Source organism: Daldinia childiae, assembly GCF_008694065.1.
Source record: "Daldinia childiae strain JS-1345 chromosome Unknown Scaffold8, whole genome shotgun sequence".
Taxonomy (NCBI): domain Eukaryota; kingdom Fungi; phylum Ascomycota; class Sordariomycetes; order Xylariales; family Hypoxylaceae; genus Daldinia; species Daldinia childiae.
The window spans coordinates 536,171-556,078 of NW_022984649.1; the positions used below are offsets into that span (position 1 = coordinate 536,171).

A 19,908-nucleotide genomic window follows, 5' to 3' on the forward strand; every position below is an offset into this window, starting at 1 on the left:
CCGAGTGCTCGTCAAACCTCTCCCATTGGCCTATTCAACCTCCTCGCTGATGCTCATATAATCTGACAAGAATTTACATTATGGTGTTTTGCTTACAGAAATTTTTGTTAGTGTGTGCTTTGATTTACAAAGTTAGAACAAGGGTCGAAAACTCATCGACAACTTTGAAGTCATCTCAGCCTTTACTTTCACGAAGCTCTGTAAGTTATGTTCATCTTAGGCTCCTATGACAAAACGGACCTGGAAAGGGATCAACATTACCTTCCACCCTGCATATCTGCGTAGTTGCCCAACGCCCTAACATTGCGGTTGGCGTACTACTCGTGATACTACTACCTGTTACAAGTCACTCCATAGATCCTGTTTGTCTTTCTGTTTAGTTAAGCATCTCGGTGATTCCCGCAGGCTCCCAATCCTCCCATCTGCCATCATCTTTTCCAACCCTGCCGTCTAGCACAGTAGGAGGTATCCGATTGCCATGCCCAACGTAGAGAGCCATTTTATCCACTTTATTGTCGTCGCGAAATTTCCTGAAAAATTGGCAATCTTGTATGACCGCCAAGTCTGCACCACGGGAACATAGAAGCTTCGCCATCTGGATATGCTCATGGACAATTGCGTCAACGATAGGCGTTTGAGATGAGTCATCCTTTTTGTTGATGTCGAGCCCCTGGTCCAACAGAGTAGTCATAATACTCTCATTGCCACTCCTTGCCGCAGCGTGCAACAAGAGCTCGTCTGGGTCGAGACACGCCTTTGCTGACAAAAGCCTGTGGAAGCTATCTTCGTGACCACGACTCGTTGCCATCAGTATCGCTGATCCTTCTGGGCCCCTCGCATCGATTATGGCCCCGCCCTTTATGAGTATGTCTACTAGATCTGGCTTGTCACCGACTATCATACAGAACTGCAGTGGGGAGTATCCCTCTACTGTTGTTGCATTGATATCAGCACCAGCTTCGAGTAGCATCTCCATCATGCCGGAGTTACTCTCCCTAATAGTATGGTGGAGGGGTCTATATCCCTGCTTGGGGAAGATTCTGTCGCGGTCAGCGCCATAGCAGAGGAGGAGTTGTGCCGCCTCAAGCTCCATGCTCATGATGGCGGCCTGGAGTGCGGTCAGACCATCAGGATTCTCGCGCTCGATATCTATATTGTACTGATCTAATAAAAGTGCCAATGCCTCGATATCGCCAATAACTGCAGCCATATGAAGCATCGTATTGCCACCAAGAGTGCTTTGTGCAAAGGCAGATGGGTCAATACCATTAAGAAGTGGGTTATGAGAATGGGACCCGCCACCGACGCCTTGACCCAACGTCAATGTTGGGATAACAATAGGAGCTTCTTTTTCCATATTATCAAGGTTTGGTGGTTTAGATTCGGCGCTCGATGTTTTGTCAATATTCAGGGCAGTCTCGGGCTCACGTAAAGGATCACTAGGTTTCAGTTTTGGTGTAGCATCGTATATATCCTCCTCACTCTCACTCTCACTCGTTAGGTGAGAATTGTCTCTGCATTTGTAGAGCTCTGGCTTTTCAGGTGTTATGACGCGGGTTATGGCATTGAAATACATACCCACACCATCCTCACCTGGTAATCCAAACGAATCAATATATTGCCAGTTTGGAGGAAGTCGCCATTGGTGCTTCATAAAACGCGCTCTGGCTAGTACCGTGTGAACATAGTCTGCTGTTGATAACTTGCTCTCTTCTTCCTGGCGTCTCTTGATCTGTTGATTTCGGAGATCAGACCGCATGATATTGTAGAAGATGTCTGTACTTTCATCGGTGGAGGTACTTTCTTCCCGTGTCGAAGTGATTGGTGCCGGCCAAATACCATTCAAAATCTCCCCTTTCTGGACAGGTAAGTCCGTTAAAATGGCATCTTGAAAGCCGTGGTCCTTGTCCATCTCCTTTACCACGTCATGAAATACGCCCCGCCCGCCATTGGACAAGAGTTTTTGCTTAATCTTCTCCAGGTCATCTGTCCACATATGAAACTCAAGATGCCCCCAATGAGGAACTGGTGTGTGGAAAGCCATGCCTCCAAGTCTAAAAATTGACACATCGAGTGGAGTGATTACATCCTTTGAGGCATTGAAGAAACGCATCTGTGATGTCTTCGGGTCTGTTACTTTCCACCCAATATTAGGGTCGCAGCCCTTATTGAGAAGCAGTTCAACCACCTCGAAGTATCCACTCATTACTGCATAGTGTAGCATTGGCATACCTCTCCATGTCAGCTCTTCAAAGGGGCGAGAGGGCCCTTGCATGCGGAAGAGTAATTTCAGTAAATTAAGATCCGATAATCTATGGGACGGAATGACGGGTCGAGGTAAGCGCACTATCCAGAGCCAAAGAGGCTCGCCTTCGTGTCCGTTAAGGTGACCACCTTTTTGTTCTTCAAGCCACGTAATGCCTGTTATTATTTCTGAACGTCTTTCAACACTCCACAAGGCAATGAGGTCGGAGAATATTGAGCGACGATTTTTGGCATCACGGGACAATAGTTTTCGACGTTGTTCAGGTGAACAATGGGACAATATCATTTCTGCGGTCTCTGTGGAACCCCTTGACAGAGCCAGTGCGAGAGGGGTAAATCCTTTCACATATTTGGCCATAATGTCAGCTCCAGATTGCAGAAGCAGTTTGATGAAGACTGGGCTCGCTTCTTCGTCACATGCTATGTTTAATAGTAGATTTTCCTCTTGCAAAAGGGTTGGGAATTCTGCTAGAAGATACTCAAAGCAATTTGGTGAATTGAAGGCGAGACACATAGACAATGCCGTCATGCGAAGACCTCTGTTTTGTGGATCTCGAAGCAAGTTTCCGGGGTCCTTCAGGTGATATAGAGCATCTATGTTCCTCTCTTGTAAATTCTGGACGAGCAGTTTTGTGACTACTAAATCATCCCATCGCAAAGCATTGAACAGTGGGCATGAGGTAAGGATACCGTCGACTGGGCTGGCTCCTTCCTCTAGCAGGACTTTGATCGTATCCTCGTATTTCTTGTCATAGCCACTACCATGTAGTGCTCGCCTCTCCACATAGTGTTGAGAAAAGGTGTCCTGTAAGACGATCGGTGTGAGAAGTGTGGTCAGCAAGCCATCTGTTGCTTTCCAGATATTTTGACCATCAAGACACATGCGGGGGTTGTCACGGGAGAGTTGTAAAAGAAACTGGCCAAGTTCATGATGTAGATAGGCAAAACTGAGTGTGAGAGCAGTACCAAAGTCCGGTATGGGTTCTTCAAAATTGACGTGTAGATAGAAGATCGCTATAGCGAGGTCAAACTTGCCGCGTCGAATTGCCGCAGAGAGAGGAGAACCGTCTCGAGGTACCGAGGATAATGAATCTTCAAAGCTTGCAAGTCCTATTGCGGAACTCAACCGATCAAGATACCCTAACTTGGCACCTCTTTGATATGCCAATTCAACGAGATCCACAGCTTCGACGTCTGGTAGTCGCACAAGGAGGTGTAAACCACCCTGTATCCGTTTCTGTGATATCTCATCCGACGTGTGGCTCAGCAGAATCTTTCGAATATCCTGTGCTTCCCCTTCAGTAACTGCCTGATATGTTGTAGATGGTACTTCAGGAGTCTCCGGATGTATTCTATACCCTCCATAGGCCAAGTGCATGAATAGATTGGGGCTATCGAAAAGGTTTCGAGGATCGTGATGACCTAATATTCTATCGCCACAGATTTTCTGGATGAGACGATAGTGTGCGGGCCAACGAGTATATAGTATTTGCGCAGCACGATCTGAACCACAGAGTGCAAGTAAAGAGAGGAATAAGCGAATGGGAAAGCGGGACTCCTTAGGCGTGTCATTAAGTATCAGGCTTGCTAGGCAGATAGCTGTGCTGCTACCACCAAGTGCCGAGACGCAAATTTTATTGCCAAATTCCTCTAGATAGGATGAGGCTCTATGGCCGTCGAGATTGGCGAGGGCAATGAAATAAGATAGCTGCGCTCTGGTATTATTTTGAGCTAGGTTCTCCTTCGCTCGGTCACGATCTTGACCAAGCGCAAGCTGTTGGATGCGTGTTGCCAGTTGCTTGGAGTACTCGTGAGGATCCATTTCCTCTGGGAGTTCATCGGGAATATCGAAGTTGGACGGGTGGTGTGTTTCTATGTTTCCCATTTTATCAAATGCAACCTTAGCTTGCTCTAGAAGGATAGCGGCCGGTGCCGACTTCATCATTATTAGTTGGCGACTCCTGAATGGCAGTCATGTCGAAACTCACATCGATTATATCACTTAATTGATTGAGGCCACGGCTGTTTGAAACATAGTTCATCTCTTGACTTTATATGCTGTTAGCCATGTAATTATTCGTAGACCTCCCAATCCCTAAAGAAAGGCCGAACATAGGGGAGGGAATTGAACATACCTTGTATCTCGACTCTCCGCTGCGGCAAAATACTGCAAACTTCGGCATAGGTCATCAGCAGTGGGCCGCAACCAAAAGTAAGCTCTCAGCGTAGGTGCCAGAATATTAAGAAGTGTTTCCTTGTCAGTATCGCTTTCAAGAGACTGCGCGAGCTTCCTTTTCAGTAGGCTACGAAGGCTGTGGTCAGACACCTCGTCTTGGATACTCTTGAGATACCAAAGGAAAGCTTTCCTTTCTTCATTTGACAGGGCGGAAGGAAGATACGAGACTAAGAAGTTGGAGCTAGACTTCTCTGTTCTTTGTGCATCAAAACCACCCTTGGATCGACCGATCGCCCACAAACTTCCGACTACCAACCCATATGAGTAGATATCCGCCCTCTGCCAATCAATGTCTGGATCTTCATTGAGGACTTCGGGGGCGCTCCAAAGAGGCGTATGGTGAACGGGCTGACCTGCCTTTTCACTGGCTAACTGAGCACTCCCCCCAAAATCAATGAGTTTGGCCACAACTGAACGAGACCGGTCCTCATAAGGCATAAGAATGATATTCTCTGGCTTGAGATCACCGTGAACAAAGCCAGCTTTATGGATTGCAGCGAGTCCCATGGCAATATCAATAGTCACATGGCGCTTTTGCGCAGCGTTAAGGCCAGGGCCAAAAGTTCGTATCTGGTAGTCCAAGGAGCCGTGTGACCCGTGTTCCATGACGAGTCGTGGAAAAGGCTCGCCTTTGCTCCACCCAATGAAGCGTAGTTGGACAATGTTTGGGTGTCCAATAAGCATTGGGTTGCAAAATGTCTGTAGCTCTCTGAGAATGCAGTCGTAGACTGTGCGCCGAGCGCCCGGGTCCGTGTCCGAAGATGTGGTACCAAAGATCTTGACCGCGACGAGCCTACTTTTCAGTGGTGTCGAACTGATCTCCTCTGGTAATGTGTGTTGAACAACCTTGGCAGTCAGGCCGCTACCGAGAGCAATAGGCTCGTCTACAGACTCTTGATCTTGAGGCTCTGGTTTGCGCAATTGTATCATCGGGATTCCATATTCAGCAGAGGCGCGCATAATACGCATGAAATCAGTCCCATCGAGGCTGGCAGCTGTCAACGGAGACGATTTCGTCTGTGGCGATTCCGCCTGTGAAAGCAACCTATTTGATCGTCTTGTGGTTGTCGATGTTGAATACATTCTCGCGAAGTAGGTATGATTTCTTGTTATGTTTTCTTGTTCAGGGAAGAATAACCATGCTGCGACAAACAGAACTCTTATTGCTATATTAGCAATGGCTCTATATATGCTCAACCTACACTTGCTACCTACATTCCTGAAACATGTGCATCAACTAAATTCGGAGTATCAAATTCCCTTACTGCGCCTCTCAGCCTTGGGCAGCGACAAGCAGGCTGCCAGGCTGCACTCAACGTCAATTTTCGCCTTGGGTATCAATAAGCCGCAAAAGCCCAGCCTAGATCTACGTTAGTTTCCGCCTTGGGAAGTGATAGGTCGCAGAATAGGGCGTTGCTCTACGTCACAAGCGAGTTGATACGTTTTATTGATGGTGGTAGTTGGCTTGTGCTTACGAGGTGTGGTATCGTAATGTAACGGGGTGAATCGAAATACCTCGCCAGCACCATCAGTTAAGTATTGGGCTTTTCCCAGCTAAGCAGATCTAGATTCGAGATTCTAGGCGATATTGAGTTGAAAAACTAACCGAGTCCATTCTGATTAATTCATCTTGAAGAACCAAACGCCCAAATTTTCTGATGACTATGGATCCTATTAGCCTTGGTGTTAGTGTGGGTGCGATTGTGATGGCATTCAAAGGTGTCATTGACACAGCCTTGCTTATTGAATCATTTCATGACGATGGCAAGACAGGCTGTGGCTACCTTGCCCTCACCTATCACATTGAAAAAACACGTCTAGATCTTTGGGGCCAGCTATGCAAAGCCAATAATGAATCCTCTTGTACCCTCTCCGACCGGCCAGATTTGGTCAAAGAAACCATAACACGTATTCTAGGCGAGATTGTCAATCTGAATAGGGAGGCTGAAAAACTGATAACGAAGCACGATGTAAAAATGCCCGAGTACCCGCAAGGCTCCGACAATCCTGCCCAAGCAATGAACCTCAGTAGCGCCTTGCCCCAAGCCTTGTCAAAGCTTGTGGTCAAACCAAAAGCAAGGTGGCGATGGACTATCAAGGGAAAAGCGGATTTCGAACAGGTTGTCCTTAAGATTCGAAAGCTAAGGGATGACCTGGAAAGCTTCACTATCTCTGACAATTACCGTCAACTACTGCACAAAGCTCTGCCATCACTCGCCCTGAAGTCCATTACCAGCCGAGAGCTACTTCAAACCCTCTATGACCCAGAAACGCGAGTCGGCAGTGCCTTAGCAGCGTCGGCTAAGGTCAAGTTTCTTTGGAGTCAAACTTCACCGGATTCAAGCGACATGAATATTATCGCAGGTGATCAGCTAAGATTCCTTTCTGGTTCCTCCAACTTGGGAATTCTCAGGAATCAAGGTGCTGGGATATCGTCCGTGTGGGTCGAATGGAATACGGTGCAAGATGGTGCTGGAGCCGCCGAATACATTAAAAGGATCAAAACACTAGGATACCGCTTGGAGAAAATAGGGGAGCCTGCACTGAGGCTACCGAGTTGCTACGGGTTGGTTTTCCAGGAAATACATGGTGCTACGCGTCTTGGCTTTGTCTTCGGAGCTCCACGAACAATTTGGTTGCAGGGCAGGGTTCAGAGTATGCCCAGATATACAGGCGACTTCTTTAATCTCCCACCTGTCTCGCTGGCCAATCTCATGGAACACCAAAAGACTAACACAATACCTCTTCTGGGTGACCGATTCTACCTTGCGTTCACCCTAGCTGTCGCATTTAGCCACTTCCACGCGGCCGGGTGGCTACACAAAGGTTTCCACAGCGACAACATTACTTTCCTCCAGCAGGATAATGAACCACATATAAATGTGACGGATCCGTTTATCACCGGGTTCCAGTACTCTCGTCCTCAACAGGAACAGTCCTTATCACGTACGCCACTTGAGAATGATCAACTGCAGCATTATTACCATCCCGACGCAGACAAAGGATTTTCGAGGCGGCTTGATCTTTATAGCCTTGGCATCGTTTTGTGTGAGATCGGCCGTTGGGGGTTAATCAGGAAAACCGTATCTGATCGCAGGCGAAAGGAGCTTGTAGACCGGAGTGCCTGGCGAAACTATGTGAATAAATATATTTGTGTTGACATGGGCTGGCGAATGGGAGAGAAGTATCATGGTGTAGTCAAGACCTTGCTTGAGTGTCGACTGCCTGGCGATGATCATGATGATGGCCTTTTCGAACAGCAATATCTAGAGAAGGTTATCCAGCCTTTAGCTGAATGTACGGCGTAAAATCTGTCTCTGGTTTTCGTTACTCTTGTTTTTTCTCCGACTTTGTGGTTTGGGATTTCATATATTCAACTATTGTTGCCACATTCGACTACCAGCTAGCACCTCAGGTAGCCAGCAGATTAGTCTATAGCTTCAGAAGAATAAGGTTCACTCTCATGAATTATGATAACAGCCCACAGCTTAGCGCTGGGCAGCTTTGGCGTTAATAACCTCAGCCTCACTTTCTACTTTGCGTCCCCGATGTTGTAATTGGTAAGATTGGATCTGAGTGGACTACCCGAAAAGATTGGGGGTTTTAGGCTTAGTCCACACACGTGATAACACGTGACCAGTATGCTATATAGGTAATCATCCTAGTCCCAATATTCCAACAAACAGTATTGTAACTTGGTCATATGAACCTCGTTAACTACTCTAGGAGGTATAATTTAGACAGATAAATATGAAATAAATTAACAGGAAAAGGAAATTATCTTGTAAGGTAAGCCTTCTTACTTTGTGAGTGAGGTACATTTGTTAGTCGAGGTTGCTAGGCAACATCTCGTACCCCGCTGTCGCCTTAAATAGCCCCTTAAGCAGCCAATCTCCCATCCCTAATCGGCGCTGCGAAACCAATATGGCCGGTGGTGTAGTGGTAATGAAGTAGGGTCAGAAATAATTCCTCGAGGAGTTTTTCGTAAGATCCAGGTTCGACCCCTATGAGAGGCGGCAGGCAGGCCAACTGTTCAGGTCAATCCATTAGAAGGTCGAATCCTGGGTCCAAGCTTTTTTGTCATTATTTTTATTTTATCACGTATTTTATTCCTTCTTTTCTTTTACGTTTCTCATTATCTCTTCGCTAATTCCCCCTGTTTCTTGAGACTTCATCGCGGTGTTGATCGCACTTGGACTCGACTCATGGTTATTTGTTGACACCAGCCAACATTTTCTATTCTAGTTAGGAGTCTTCAATCCATACTCCATTTTTATCAGATCGGCTGCCTTCTCTGCAAGTGCGTACACCGTAGACTGCAGGCTACTTGGAGGAAGTAGCGGCACGATACTTGAATCAATAACACAGAGATTTTCTACACCGTACACCTTCTCCTTGGGAAGCATTGCGCATGTTCCCGCGGGGTGCCACATCGAAATAGAACGGACTCGAAGGTACTTCTTTGTGGCATCTGGATCCGTGAAACAGGCTGCCGAAGGGGATATCTTCAGTGGCTTCTTGAATATGCCACTCAAAGACAGCGACTCGGCGAGGGTGTGGATATAAAGCATATGTTCTGCAAAACCTCAACATCTACCTGGTTCTTTAAGTACCGCGGATCAATAATAGGAGCATCTGATACGTCGTTTGATCTGATATGAACACTTCCACGGGAAAGTGGTTGGGCGAGTATGGCGACGAAGTCGATATATCCTCCAAACACAGGGGGTACAGGTTCACCCGTGGCGGGATCGGGTGACATGGGATTATTTGCGAGCGCCGTAAGGTAGGCACCTGATGATCCATTTGGGTCAAGTAGAATATTTTCAGCTATATCATAATAAGCCGAAGCTTGAGCCTGAGTTTTCCCCGAGAGGTTTCCTGCTACTGGCCGGTTCGTATCGAGCATTTGCATCATGAACTTTTGTCTATAACATTGGATTAGGTCCAAAGAATATATTATGTGACAGGGGACTGATAGAAAAGGGGAGTTAAAGAGGAAGTTACCTACCCTTTGCCCGATTGATATTTAACTATTGGCATGTAGACATACATATTGATTCCGCCTGTTACAAGCAAGCCTGTATGGCTGGTCATTACCAAGCAAGGCCCAAGAATCGATCAGCTTATTTGTAGGTGGAGCAAAGACGTGTACATTTATGACGCTTGAGCTGTCTAAGACCTTTCCTATAATATCACATTTAACATTAGCTCAAAGGTATCGTGAGTTTAGCTTAGCCTTGAGATTTGTCTAGATGATGACTTAACATAGCTCCTAGTACTGAAACCGGACAAGCTAAGGTATTGGTTTGAAATATTTGGGCCTACTTGGCTCAAGTTGACTCGTCTGTTATTGAGTCCTGGCTAGAATCTAGTTTGGCCTCGAACCCTGCGTGTTGAAGAAGATATGCACCTGAGTTTCAGTTTGGAAGCCCTGGTTAGCTTTACTCCTCTGCAGAGTTGAGTAGAGTGCTGGAATTTTGACGCGGGGATCTTCGTTATGGTTAGATCCAGCCTCCAGTACAAGTATGCGCTGACTGGAATCTTCTGAGAGACGAGTAGCACCACGAATGCAGCCGTAACGACGCCTGCGATGACGAAATTGTAGGATTCAGAGTTCATATTTAGTAAAGTGTACCCAAAAAATGTAGGTAATGGATGATTAATTGGAAGCCTAGTATTGAAAGTTATGCTTAGGTATCTACTAAAGCGTCCACCGGGGTGGTAGAGTACCTATACATAATGCAAGGGGCGTTCTTCGAATAATGTCTCACACCCAACAGTGTAAATTAGTCGGCGTAAAGTACGTGCAGGCGTAATCTGGAGAGGCGTTACACGATTATTATGTCATGATTCTAGATGAGATATCTAGAACAAAGAATACTGTCAGTATGCATAGCCATAGGCTCCCGTGGTTATTTTAAGCATTCATCGCAGAATAACGAAGTTGCTTCCTTACTTCTTAAACCACCTGATGTCATATTAGGTTTAAATCGAATGGGTGGTCATCTCTAGATATGTGTCTCTTAATAATTCTTCGTTATTTAACAGAAAGCTTATTATTCCAAATACCTATTCCTTTGTTATATGCAGTATGACGCTCTCATCCGGTGGTATACAAACGATGATCATAGGGGTCGTCATGAATGTATTTGCGATTATAGCGGTCGGATTGAGACTTTGGTCAAGACGTATTCAGGGAGCATCTCTCGAATTCAACGATTATATGGCAATTATCGCCGTAATTTTGGCTACTGGCCTTGTTGTTTGCTGTATATTTGGTAAAGCACCCCAAAATTCCTATTATGCCAACACACTGTAGTTGACGCTGTTATAGAAGCAGGCATAGGAGCCGTCGGCGTGCATGTTGACGAAATACTAATTACCAGACCATGGGTTCTCACTAGGTATCTAAAGGTTTACACTGGCCCCATTGTCTTGCTTAGGAAAAGTAGGTAGCTAAAGATTTCAAGGTATTTATACCAGGACAAATACTCTGGGCGGCAGCAAATACTTGCGTAAAGCTATCGATATTGTCGCTCTATACAGTACTTTTTCCAAGGAAGATATTCTCTTGGATATGTTATTGTACTATGGGGTTGGCGGTTGCTTATTTTATAAGTGTACTTGTCGAGACATTTGCACTTTGCACGCCAGTACAATACAATTGGGATAAAAGCATACCAGGCAAATGTACGAACCAAGACCGAGTCTACCTTAGTTCCGGCATTACAAATCTAATTATCGATGCTTTCATCGTCACCCTCCCTATACCAATACTATTCAGACTCCAGATGTCATGGCCGAAGAAACTTAGCATTGCTGTGATGTTTAGTCTCGGGGCGATGTAAGTACCTCTCAGCTACATACTATTTTTGTTAGCCTCACATTCTAAAGTTCTTTAACTAGAATATGTGTCTTGTCACTCCTTAGAGTTATTTCGGTTTTGGAGTGGGATTTGACTGATATCACCTATTCGAACGCTAGAATTAACATTTACTCTGAGCTCGAACCTACCCTCGGAGTAGTGAACGCTTGCCTCCCAACAATCAAACCTGCACTTAGTTCCCTATCTAGGACAGGCAGGCGTAAAATTACCAAAATCTCAGTTGACTCTAACAACTCTAAGCCAACTTCACGAGGAGAAGGTAGACGGGTATGGTAACTAGCTGATAAGAGGACCTGAAATAAAGCAGGTACAAAAGTCGACACATGATCAAAAGGGCAATGGTACCTCTAGGGTTTCGTTCCGATAATTTGGTATGAATACATTGTAAAAGTATACATTTTAGATAATTATTGAGAATCCTCGTCAATAGACAGAGAATCAATTCCTAGAAGTCATCCCCGTGTAACACAAAAGCCTATGATATACATCACACTATATTCTCATATAATGACATTGTTAACTACACAATATAAGTCAGGGTATAAGTGGTACTAGTATGATTTAGGCATAGATCCACATAGGATAGATATATAAGGGGCATTACGCGCCCTCAAAATAGAGTAGAAGTTTAAGCGTTGATAGATTCACACTACTACACGGCTACTATACAGCAGCTTCGCTGCTGCTTCTCACACTCACTCTACGTATGAAAACCATCAAGGGGTATCTCTGACAGGATTGGACGGCCCCTCGCACTAAGATGTAAATATATTCAATTGAATGAACTTAGAATCTTCTAATCATACAGTTAGTATCTATACAGAAAATAATATTGCAACCGCTTCTATTTGCGGACTCAATGATATTATCACAAGGTGGAACCAAACAGCATGGAAACAACTTCTCTATTCCGCAAGGAACTCTAAACTACCTAGCCATGAAGATCTATGTGTCTATATATACTGAACATGTTCTTTGCTTTAGATGTTTCATCTAGAATCCTGAGATACATAGTTATTCGTAACTAATGCTCTACGATATGTAAAAGTAAGACATATACAAGTCCAAGTCTCCATCTCCTAATAATACAACACCGCCAGGGCGATCATAACGACGTAATTAGATAATCAACAGGCTACTTGCACTTCTGGAAGAATTCTTCTCCCCTGAAGCCATCGCCTACTGCAACGATCTTGGAGTGTGTCATCACGCCGCAAACCTTAGGCCTCTTGTCGTGCGTGCCGTTGTCTTTTATATATACTACGCGGAGTGGTGTCTTTGTCTGGCTATTGCTGCTTTGGTCCTTTTCCCACTCTTTTGTCTTCCCCTTCTCTTCCATGCCCTCCCAATAGATAGGGTCTATTCGACGGAACTCTTAGCAAAGAATTTTTAGGGTAGACTGTTGGGGGGAGGGGTTGTATGGAAGGTAAACCACTCGTAGAGGAATCTATAAAATACATACACTCCCATAACTCAGCATTCTTCTTATCGCATCCTTTGACGCGCCATTTGATCTTATCCCCGTTGCCGTAGCGGTGCGGGTCTCCACTTCCGGTGTGGTGACCTTGGTGAGGGAAGCCGGCAGCTTTAGCTTGGGCTTTCGCGTAGCTCATGCTAACTTTGAAAGACTTATTTTCTGTGTTGCCCTTATGTTTGGGTACGCATGTAACATGTGTAGTTGTGCGGCCTTCGAGGTATTGACCCTCGGAGACAATGCCATTTTCATCAACGGGTATAGCAGTGATAGGTACGGCTGCAAGTGCGAGAGTAAGGATGGCCTTGAAAAAATGCATCTTAGTGAATAGAGAGGGCTTCGTAGAATGGGTGTTAAAAGTGAATGGAGTTTGGTTTGTTGAAGAGCAGAATTCAAGTCCTCGACGGGATGAAGAGCCCCTTTTGTATTCTGCTGTATATATTGGGATGCTTTATTTTTAATGGATTCGACCATATTGTACCGAATAATACTGTGTCGTTACCTATCGACCCCTTCATTTAGAAAGAGGCTGACACTATAGGTTTATTTATAGGAGCGCCCAAATGATACCAAACTAGGAAATAAATGCAGCCGTAGGTTTCAGCCACCGCGAGGACAGGACTTAGGAGGGTTGCACGAGAAGCATTTTGCTATTACTTATCGAAGACGGGTAAAAACACAATGTTTCCATGTATCTAGATAGAGGAGGGTTGGTAGTTGAATTGTTAGATTAGGTAAAGTGCCACCGAGGGCACCCTTTGACCGGATAGCGAATTGGTTCCCGTATTTACTCTTTTCTAACCTAGTTATAATATCGTGTTACACTACAATATTGTAGGATGATCATAGTTTCGCATTAATAGTGATTGCTTTTAGACCTCGTTAGAGAGGGACTTGCCTAGCGTTCAGGGGCGGAGATGCGTTCATAGACAGTCGTGAACAATAACCTAATATCTTCGAAGCGTATTATATTCCTATACTGCTTTATCTCTAACAATTACTTAATATAGCCGACATATTTTAATAAGGCTTTGCCGAAGTAGCAAATCTGGTTTATACCTACCAGGTAGGTAGGTATATACCGTACGGCTTGCCTAGCTCTCCTCTAACTAATTATTATGGCTTTAAGTCGCTCTTACAAGTCATCAGGTGTTATTCTAAGGATTATTTGGATGTGCCCTGCTCTTCGATTGCGTTCATCTTTTCAACTGCTGTGGTAGCCATCGTACGAGCCCGTGAATCAACCCTCTCGTCATCAGCAGCAAGTTCGAATTGTGCTTTCCATATTCTCCAATTTTGCCTACTCCATGTATCTCGAGGGTTCTCCTTATCCACCTTCTCTTTCTTCTCACACTGCTCATAAACGTAGCGCAACTCGTCAGGCCATATGATCCATTGTGCCGCGCCCTGAATGTGTCCTCCAATCTTTTCAGGCTTGGAAGTTATGCGGACGTTGAAACTGGGACATTTTTTACCGTAGGGCATAATATCCCGCAGCGCGCTGTTGAATCCGCAATCGCTGAAACCCGTGATGGCGATGCGCGCTAGAGTAGACTGGTAATTGCGCCAGCGGGCCTCTGCCTCGTTACCTGGAGTGTCGATTCCCGAGCCTGGGTATCTAATAGCTGTATGCTATGTGTTAACGGTGAAGTTCGGTAGAATGGTCAAGTAAACACGAACCGTCTGCTCCAATACGAAGTTCCTCTGTTGAGTAACCCTTGTCCGACCACAGCGACATCATTTGGACATCTTTGAGCGCATCATCGTCTAAAAAGTAATCAGGGGCCTGGTGCTCAGGCATGGCCATCAAGGCTTCAAGGAACTGAACAATTCTGGTCTGCCCTGCATGATATGGGGGAAAAACAGAACACAAATTAGGGAATAATTGGAAAAAGTGATCAACATATCCGCTCGCATTTGGTGTGCTACGACGGAGCACACGGCCGGCATCATCTGCCTCTATGAAGCCAGGTCGTTCCCGGAGTACCTGCAGCTTGCGCGAGGATTCATGTACAACCCAGGTATCAAGCTCCGTGGCGACCCAGGATGGAGTTTGAGAACCATCAACCAGAGTTCTCAACAAACCTGCGCAGAATCGATCTTCGACATCTTCATGGTCGTACAAGTCTAAGATGAGGGGCAATGGCTCGGTTTGTTCGGCAGCCATAGTTGGTACAGCGAGAAACGTTTCTTTGGGTAATGGCAATTAGAATCTCATGGGATCAACGGGATTCTAGGTCATTTGACTTGAACAATTATGAATGAAGTGAGAGTAACCCGCTACGATGCGATGTTAGTGAGTACTTGGTAGAATGCGTTCTAATCATTTATTATAAACACAGCTGCCTAAAAGAGTTATAATATGACATAATTAGTCCCAGACGTTTGCCCAAAGATTCAAACAATCCATATGCGAAGATAAGCCAATGAGGTCTGTAAGCCAGCGCCTTAAGGGGTAATAAAGTGAGACTGGATATCGTGTTGGCTTTTTAGTCAAAGGTGACCCCGCATTTAGGGATATCGCATTTATAAGGTATGAAGAGGTGTCATCTTATGAAAAGAAACACTCACTTAGGTGTCTATGTATATAATCTAAGATAGGTAGGTCGGCGCAAATATGTAACTGAAAATCGTAACCTTTACTCGGAAGCCACAGGGGGAAAGAAGAAAAAGCCCCGCTGAACTCGATGAATTAATTTTGTTCCTCCTCGTGTAACGTGTAACTGGGGGTTTTTATGTAAGCATAATCAAGTTGGCCGTCTGATCGTTGGTACACGGATATCCTCCCAATCCTCGAGCGTTGTGCTAACTATTATGAACTCCGACGGCTTCGTCTATAATAAGATTTAATTCCATACCGACAGTAATTCCTCCATCCCTTTCACGTCGTGATTCTAGGCAAGTACCGTACCTCACTTCTACACCCCGCCTCGACACCGGTAGGTCTTAGATTGCAGCCACCCATAATCAGCACTTCCTACTACCCTACTACACGTCTCATCCAACGTGATATAAATCCCATCCCCTACCTGCCCAAGCATCTATCTATTACTATACACGTCTTACCGGACCCCATCCCCAAACACCTATTCGCATATTTCGGATACCTGTTCCCTACCACCTGCATCCAAGGGACGTACTTCTTAATCATTTTCGACCTTGCTCTAGCTGATTGGTGATTACTTGTAGTTATAACCATCACGTGACTTTTATTATACCTAAAGCCATGGCAGGTATGGCTATTTCAAATTAGAAGTAAATTGTGAGTACCTAGGTGACTTAGATCCCTTGGTCCTCTAGCTATACGAGTCGTGGTCGCTGGGAACAGCGGTCAAACCCCTATCCCCCAAGATGAGTAGGGAATAACGAGCTACTTCGGGAACCGGAAATATCTTCTGGATACCTGAATACTTGCAGTCTCAAGTTACGCGAACCCGGAGATCTAGATCGTGATGCCCAATTGAACCCTTGGGAGTTACTAGCGCAACAGGGTATCGAGCATATTGAGCATTTATTGGTGATCGTTCTTAATGTTCGCATAATCCCATCAATATACCTATAGGTTTCGTATACGCATCCTGAGAGACTAATAGCTAATTATCTCTCTAATGAGTATAATGGAATGCAAGAAAGCCTCGCCAGCTTTCTATACAAAGCCTCGGAATAAGTCATGAGTTGTATCGTCGAGTGACCACTAAAAGACATGTTAATGTCAATAATGAACTCATCATACCATGAAACGTTTTAATCTTAGTTAGATCTAGTTGCATAATTAAGGATTTTACACTTCTTTATTCTATTTTATTGCGTTTTCTCATCAATTGTCTTGTTCTGTTATCGTAGACTCTTTAGAAATAGTCCTAAGCGTATAGTATAGGGAAGGTGAATGTATGCATTTCTTTCAAGGCAAAATGAGATTAAACTTCTTACCTATTTCTTATATTATCATATAGGTACTATAGAGGTAATTAATAAGTATTGCATAAATATAACTGCTCAAGGTCATAATAGTCTACAATTAATAGTATACAACCTTAACATCAAGATTACCTAATACCTAATATAAAGGTGGGCAGGCGGGGGAAAAGCACTGACCACGTTAGCTCCAATTACTCGCACAACTAGTCGGGGCCTTTCGGATCTAGTCAATAATGGTCCGTGCGTATTTTTTCTCTCTGCCACTTCGTTTTCTAGCGCCTCGCCCAGTTCTTGCACTCCCTCTCAAAAAAGTCTCCATTTGCAAAACCTCAATATCAACACCCCGTCCTCCTTAATCTCCTCTCCCTCTCAATTGCAATCTGATTGCAATTGGTTTTTCCTTTTATTGCGGAGGACTAGATATCCCTCTTTAATATGTTCCGTAACGCCCTTAGACAGTCCACGCGCGCCGTGAGCGCAATCTCTGCCTCGGGTAGAGTCGTTGCGGTAGGTTAAATCCCGGTCCTGTCGAGTCCCCATCCCAATTCCATCCGAAAGGATATGCGATCGATCTCAATGCATACTCGGAGCATATATGAAGCTTTATAAGAGCTTTTTATGATATTCGTGAAGGATATTGGGGAGGTTATAGAGCTTGTAAAAGCTTCTCAAATATAGCTGCGGCATACTCGCTCACCCACGTTGACATTTTTCGGACTGTCGGCTAACTTTGACCGGGGCTTTTTTTTGCAGACACGAAATGCCGCACCTGCCGCCTTCAACATCCAGGCCCGATCCTACGCCGATGCGAAAGCTTCCCCCACAGAGGTCTCTTCCATTCTTGAGCAGAGGATTCGTGGTGTATCAGAGGAATCCAGCTTAGCTGAGACTGGTCGTGTCCTCTCCGTTGGGTACGTGTGGAGCCTTTGAAGCGAGATTTTTCAACCCGCCGCAAATCATTCCCATATCACCAAAATATGGCCCCGAGCGGTTCCTACCTTCTTGTCGCCATTACCGAATATTTTCATATGCGCATATGACCAATTGAATCATGTTTGCTAATTAAGGTTCATGCAGTGATGGTATCGCGCGTGTGCACGGTATGGCCAACGTCCAGGCCGAAGAGCTCGTCGAGTAGGTTTCCCCACTCGCTATAAGATGGAAGGCCATATAATTGACCATCGATTAGATTCGCTTCCGGTGTGAAGGGAATGTGCATGAACTTGGAGGCTGGACAAGTTGGTGTCGTGCTTTTCGGTTCTGACCGTCTCGTCAAGGAGGGTGAAACCGTTAAGCGTACCGGAGAAATTGTGAGTATTTTAATGATGCAAACCGATCGATCGAACAAGGCGGTTTAACCATCCCTAGGTCGATGTCCCCGTCGGCCCGGAACTACTTGGACGTGTTGTCGACGCTTTGGGTAACCCTATCGATGGAAAGGGCCCCCTCAACACCAAGGAGAAGCGCCGTGCTCAGCTCAAGGCCCCTGGTATCTTACCCCGACAGTCCGTCAACCAGCCCGTCCAGACTGGCCTCAAGTCCGTCGATGCCATGGTGCCCATTGGCCGTGGTCAGCGTGAGTTGATCATTGGTGATCGTCAGACCGGAAAGACTGCTGTTGCCCTCGACGCTATGCTCAACCAGAAGCGATGGAACGCCTCTAACGATGAGACCAAGAAGCTTTACTGTATCTACGTCGCCGTTGGTCAGAAGCGATCTACTGTTGCCCAGCTCGTCAAGACCCTTGAGGAGAACGATGCCATGAAGTACTCTATCATCGTCGCTGCTACTGCTTCCGAGGCCGCTCCTCTGCAGTACATTGCTCCTTTCACCGGTGCCTCGATCGGCGAGTGGTTCCGTGACAACGGCAAGCACTCTCTCGTTATCTACGACGATCTGTCCAAGCAGGCCGTCGCTTACCGTCAAATGTCTCTTCTCCTACGTCGTCCCCCCGGACGTGAGGCTTACCCCGGTGACGTTTTCTACCTCCACTCCCGTCTGCTGGAGCGTGCTGCCAAGATGAACGACAAGCTCGGTGGTGGTTCCATGACTGCTCTGCCCATCATTGAGACCCAAGGTGGTGATGTCTCTGCCTACATTCCCACCAACGTCATTTCCATTACCGATGGCCAGATCTTCTTGGAGGCTGAACTTTTCTACAAGGGTATCCGACCTGCCATCAACGTCGGTCTGTCCGTGTCTCGTGTCGGTTCCGCTGCCCAGCTTAAGGCCATGAAGCAAGTCGCTGGTTCGCTCAAGCTTTTCTTGGCCCAGTACCGTGAAGTCGCTGCATTCGCCCAGTTCGGTTCCGATCTGGATGCCGCTACCAAACAGACCCTCAACCGTGGTGAACGTGTAAGTACCTAGAACTTGTGTTTACTATGGAATTTAACTAATTTATCTATGTGCAGTTGACCGAGCTTCTCAAGCAGAAGCAATACTCCCCTATGGCCGTCAACGAGATGGTTCCCCTCATCTTCGCCGGTGTCAACGGTTACCTCGACCAAGTGCCCGTAAACAAGGTTCTACAGTGGGAGGCCGATTTCCTGGCTCACCTGAAGACAAACGAGTCTGACCTGCTCGCTACTATCGACAAGGAGGGTGCGCTCAGCAAGGACCTCGAGCAAAAATTAAAGGACGTCGTCTCTAGCTTCACCAAGAGCTTTATCGCTTAAATGAATCATGATATCTCAAGCGGGAGGGGGACTATCTATACCTTAAGGGCCTTTGATGGCGGATCATGTTTCGTTTAGAGAGGTACATTATTCAAGGGTGCCGATTAGTGAGGATACGGGTTAGAGGTGGAGTGATTCCAATTCCGAACCCTTGTAAAATAGAGTCAAAAACTCAAGAGCACTCGATTCTTTTGTCCTAAAAACTGTTCTAAGCTATTTTTCGCGTCCCCCTAAAAATATCCTAAGAGGTAAAGACTATCTAAAGATTCCAAAGTTACAACAAGCTAGATTCCCAAAGTGGCTCTTGGTGACATCATAGGTCCCGTATCGAACGTGGTGGTTTGATCATAGCAAATTGAGTATGCGATAATTCTCCAACCACGGAGCAGATAAAACTACCATCATATTTTCATGCAGCTTTTTTTCTCCCCTCTACTTCATTCATTTTTAA

The 19,908-nt window shown here is 45.6% G+C and overlaps 4 protein-coding genes across 4 annotated transcripts; 2 read left to right on the plus strand and 2 right to left on the minus strand.

Moving 5' to 3' along the window:
- Window positions 1–376: 376 nt before the first annotated feature.
- On the minus strand, window positions 377–5,584 carry GL218_06920 (uncharacterized protein; the record flags this gene model as incomplete). Its single annotated transcript, XM_033583656.1, has 2 exons — window positions 377–4,226; window positions 4,401–5,584. The coding sequence occupies 2 exons, from the start codon at window positions 5,582–5,584 to the stop codon at window positions 377–379; spliced, it is 5,034 nt and encodes a 1,677-aa protein (XP_033433152.1).
- Window positions 5,585–6,165: 581 nt separating this feature from the next.
- GL218_06921 (uncharacterized protein) lies at window positions 6,166–7,809 on the plus strand (the record flags this gene model as incomplete). The annotated part of the gene is made up of 1 exon (XM_033583657.1): window positions 6,166–7,809. One exon carries the CDS (start codon window positions 6,166–6,168, stop codon window positions 7,807–7,809), a length of 1,644 nt encoding a protein of 547 aa, XP_033433151.1.
- A 6,219-nt stretch (window positions 7,810–14,028) lies between these two features.
- Window positions 14,029–15,031, minus strand: GL218_06922 (uncharacterized protein; the record flags this gene model as incomplete). The annotated part of the gene is made up of 2 exons (XM_033583658.1): window positions 14,029–14,489; window positions 14,545–15,031. 2 exons carry the CDS (start codon window positions 15,029–15,031, stop codon window positions 14,029–14,031), a joined length of 948 nt encoding a protein of 315 aa, XP_033433154.1.
- Window positions 15,032–17,217: 2,186 nt separating this feature from the next.
- GL218_06923 (ATP synthase subunit alpha, mitochondrial) lies at window positions 17,218–19,457 on the plus strand (the record flags this gene model as incomplete). The annotated part of the gene is made up of 6 exons (XM_033583659.1): window positions 17,218–17,289; window positions 17,536–17,693; window positions 17,860–17,916; window positions 17,972–18,092; window positions 18,151–19,137; window positions 19,194–19,457. The coding sequence occupies 6 exons, from the start codon at window positions 17,218–17,220 to the stop codon at window positions 19,455–19,457; spliced, it is 1,659 nt and encodes a 552-aa protein (XP_033433153.1).
- Between the last annotated feature and the right edge of the window lie 451 nt (window positions 19,458–19,908).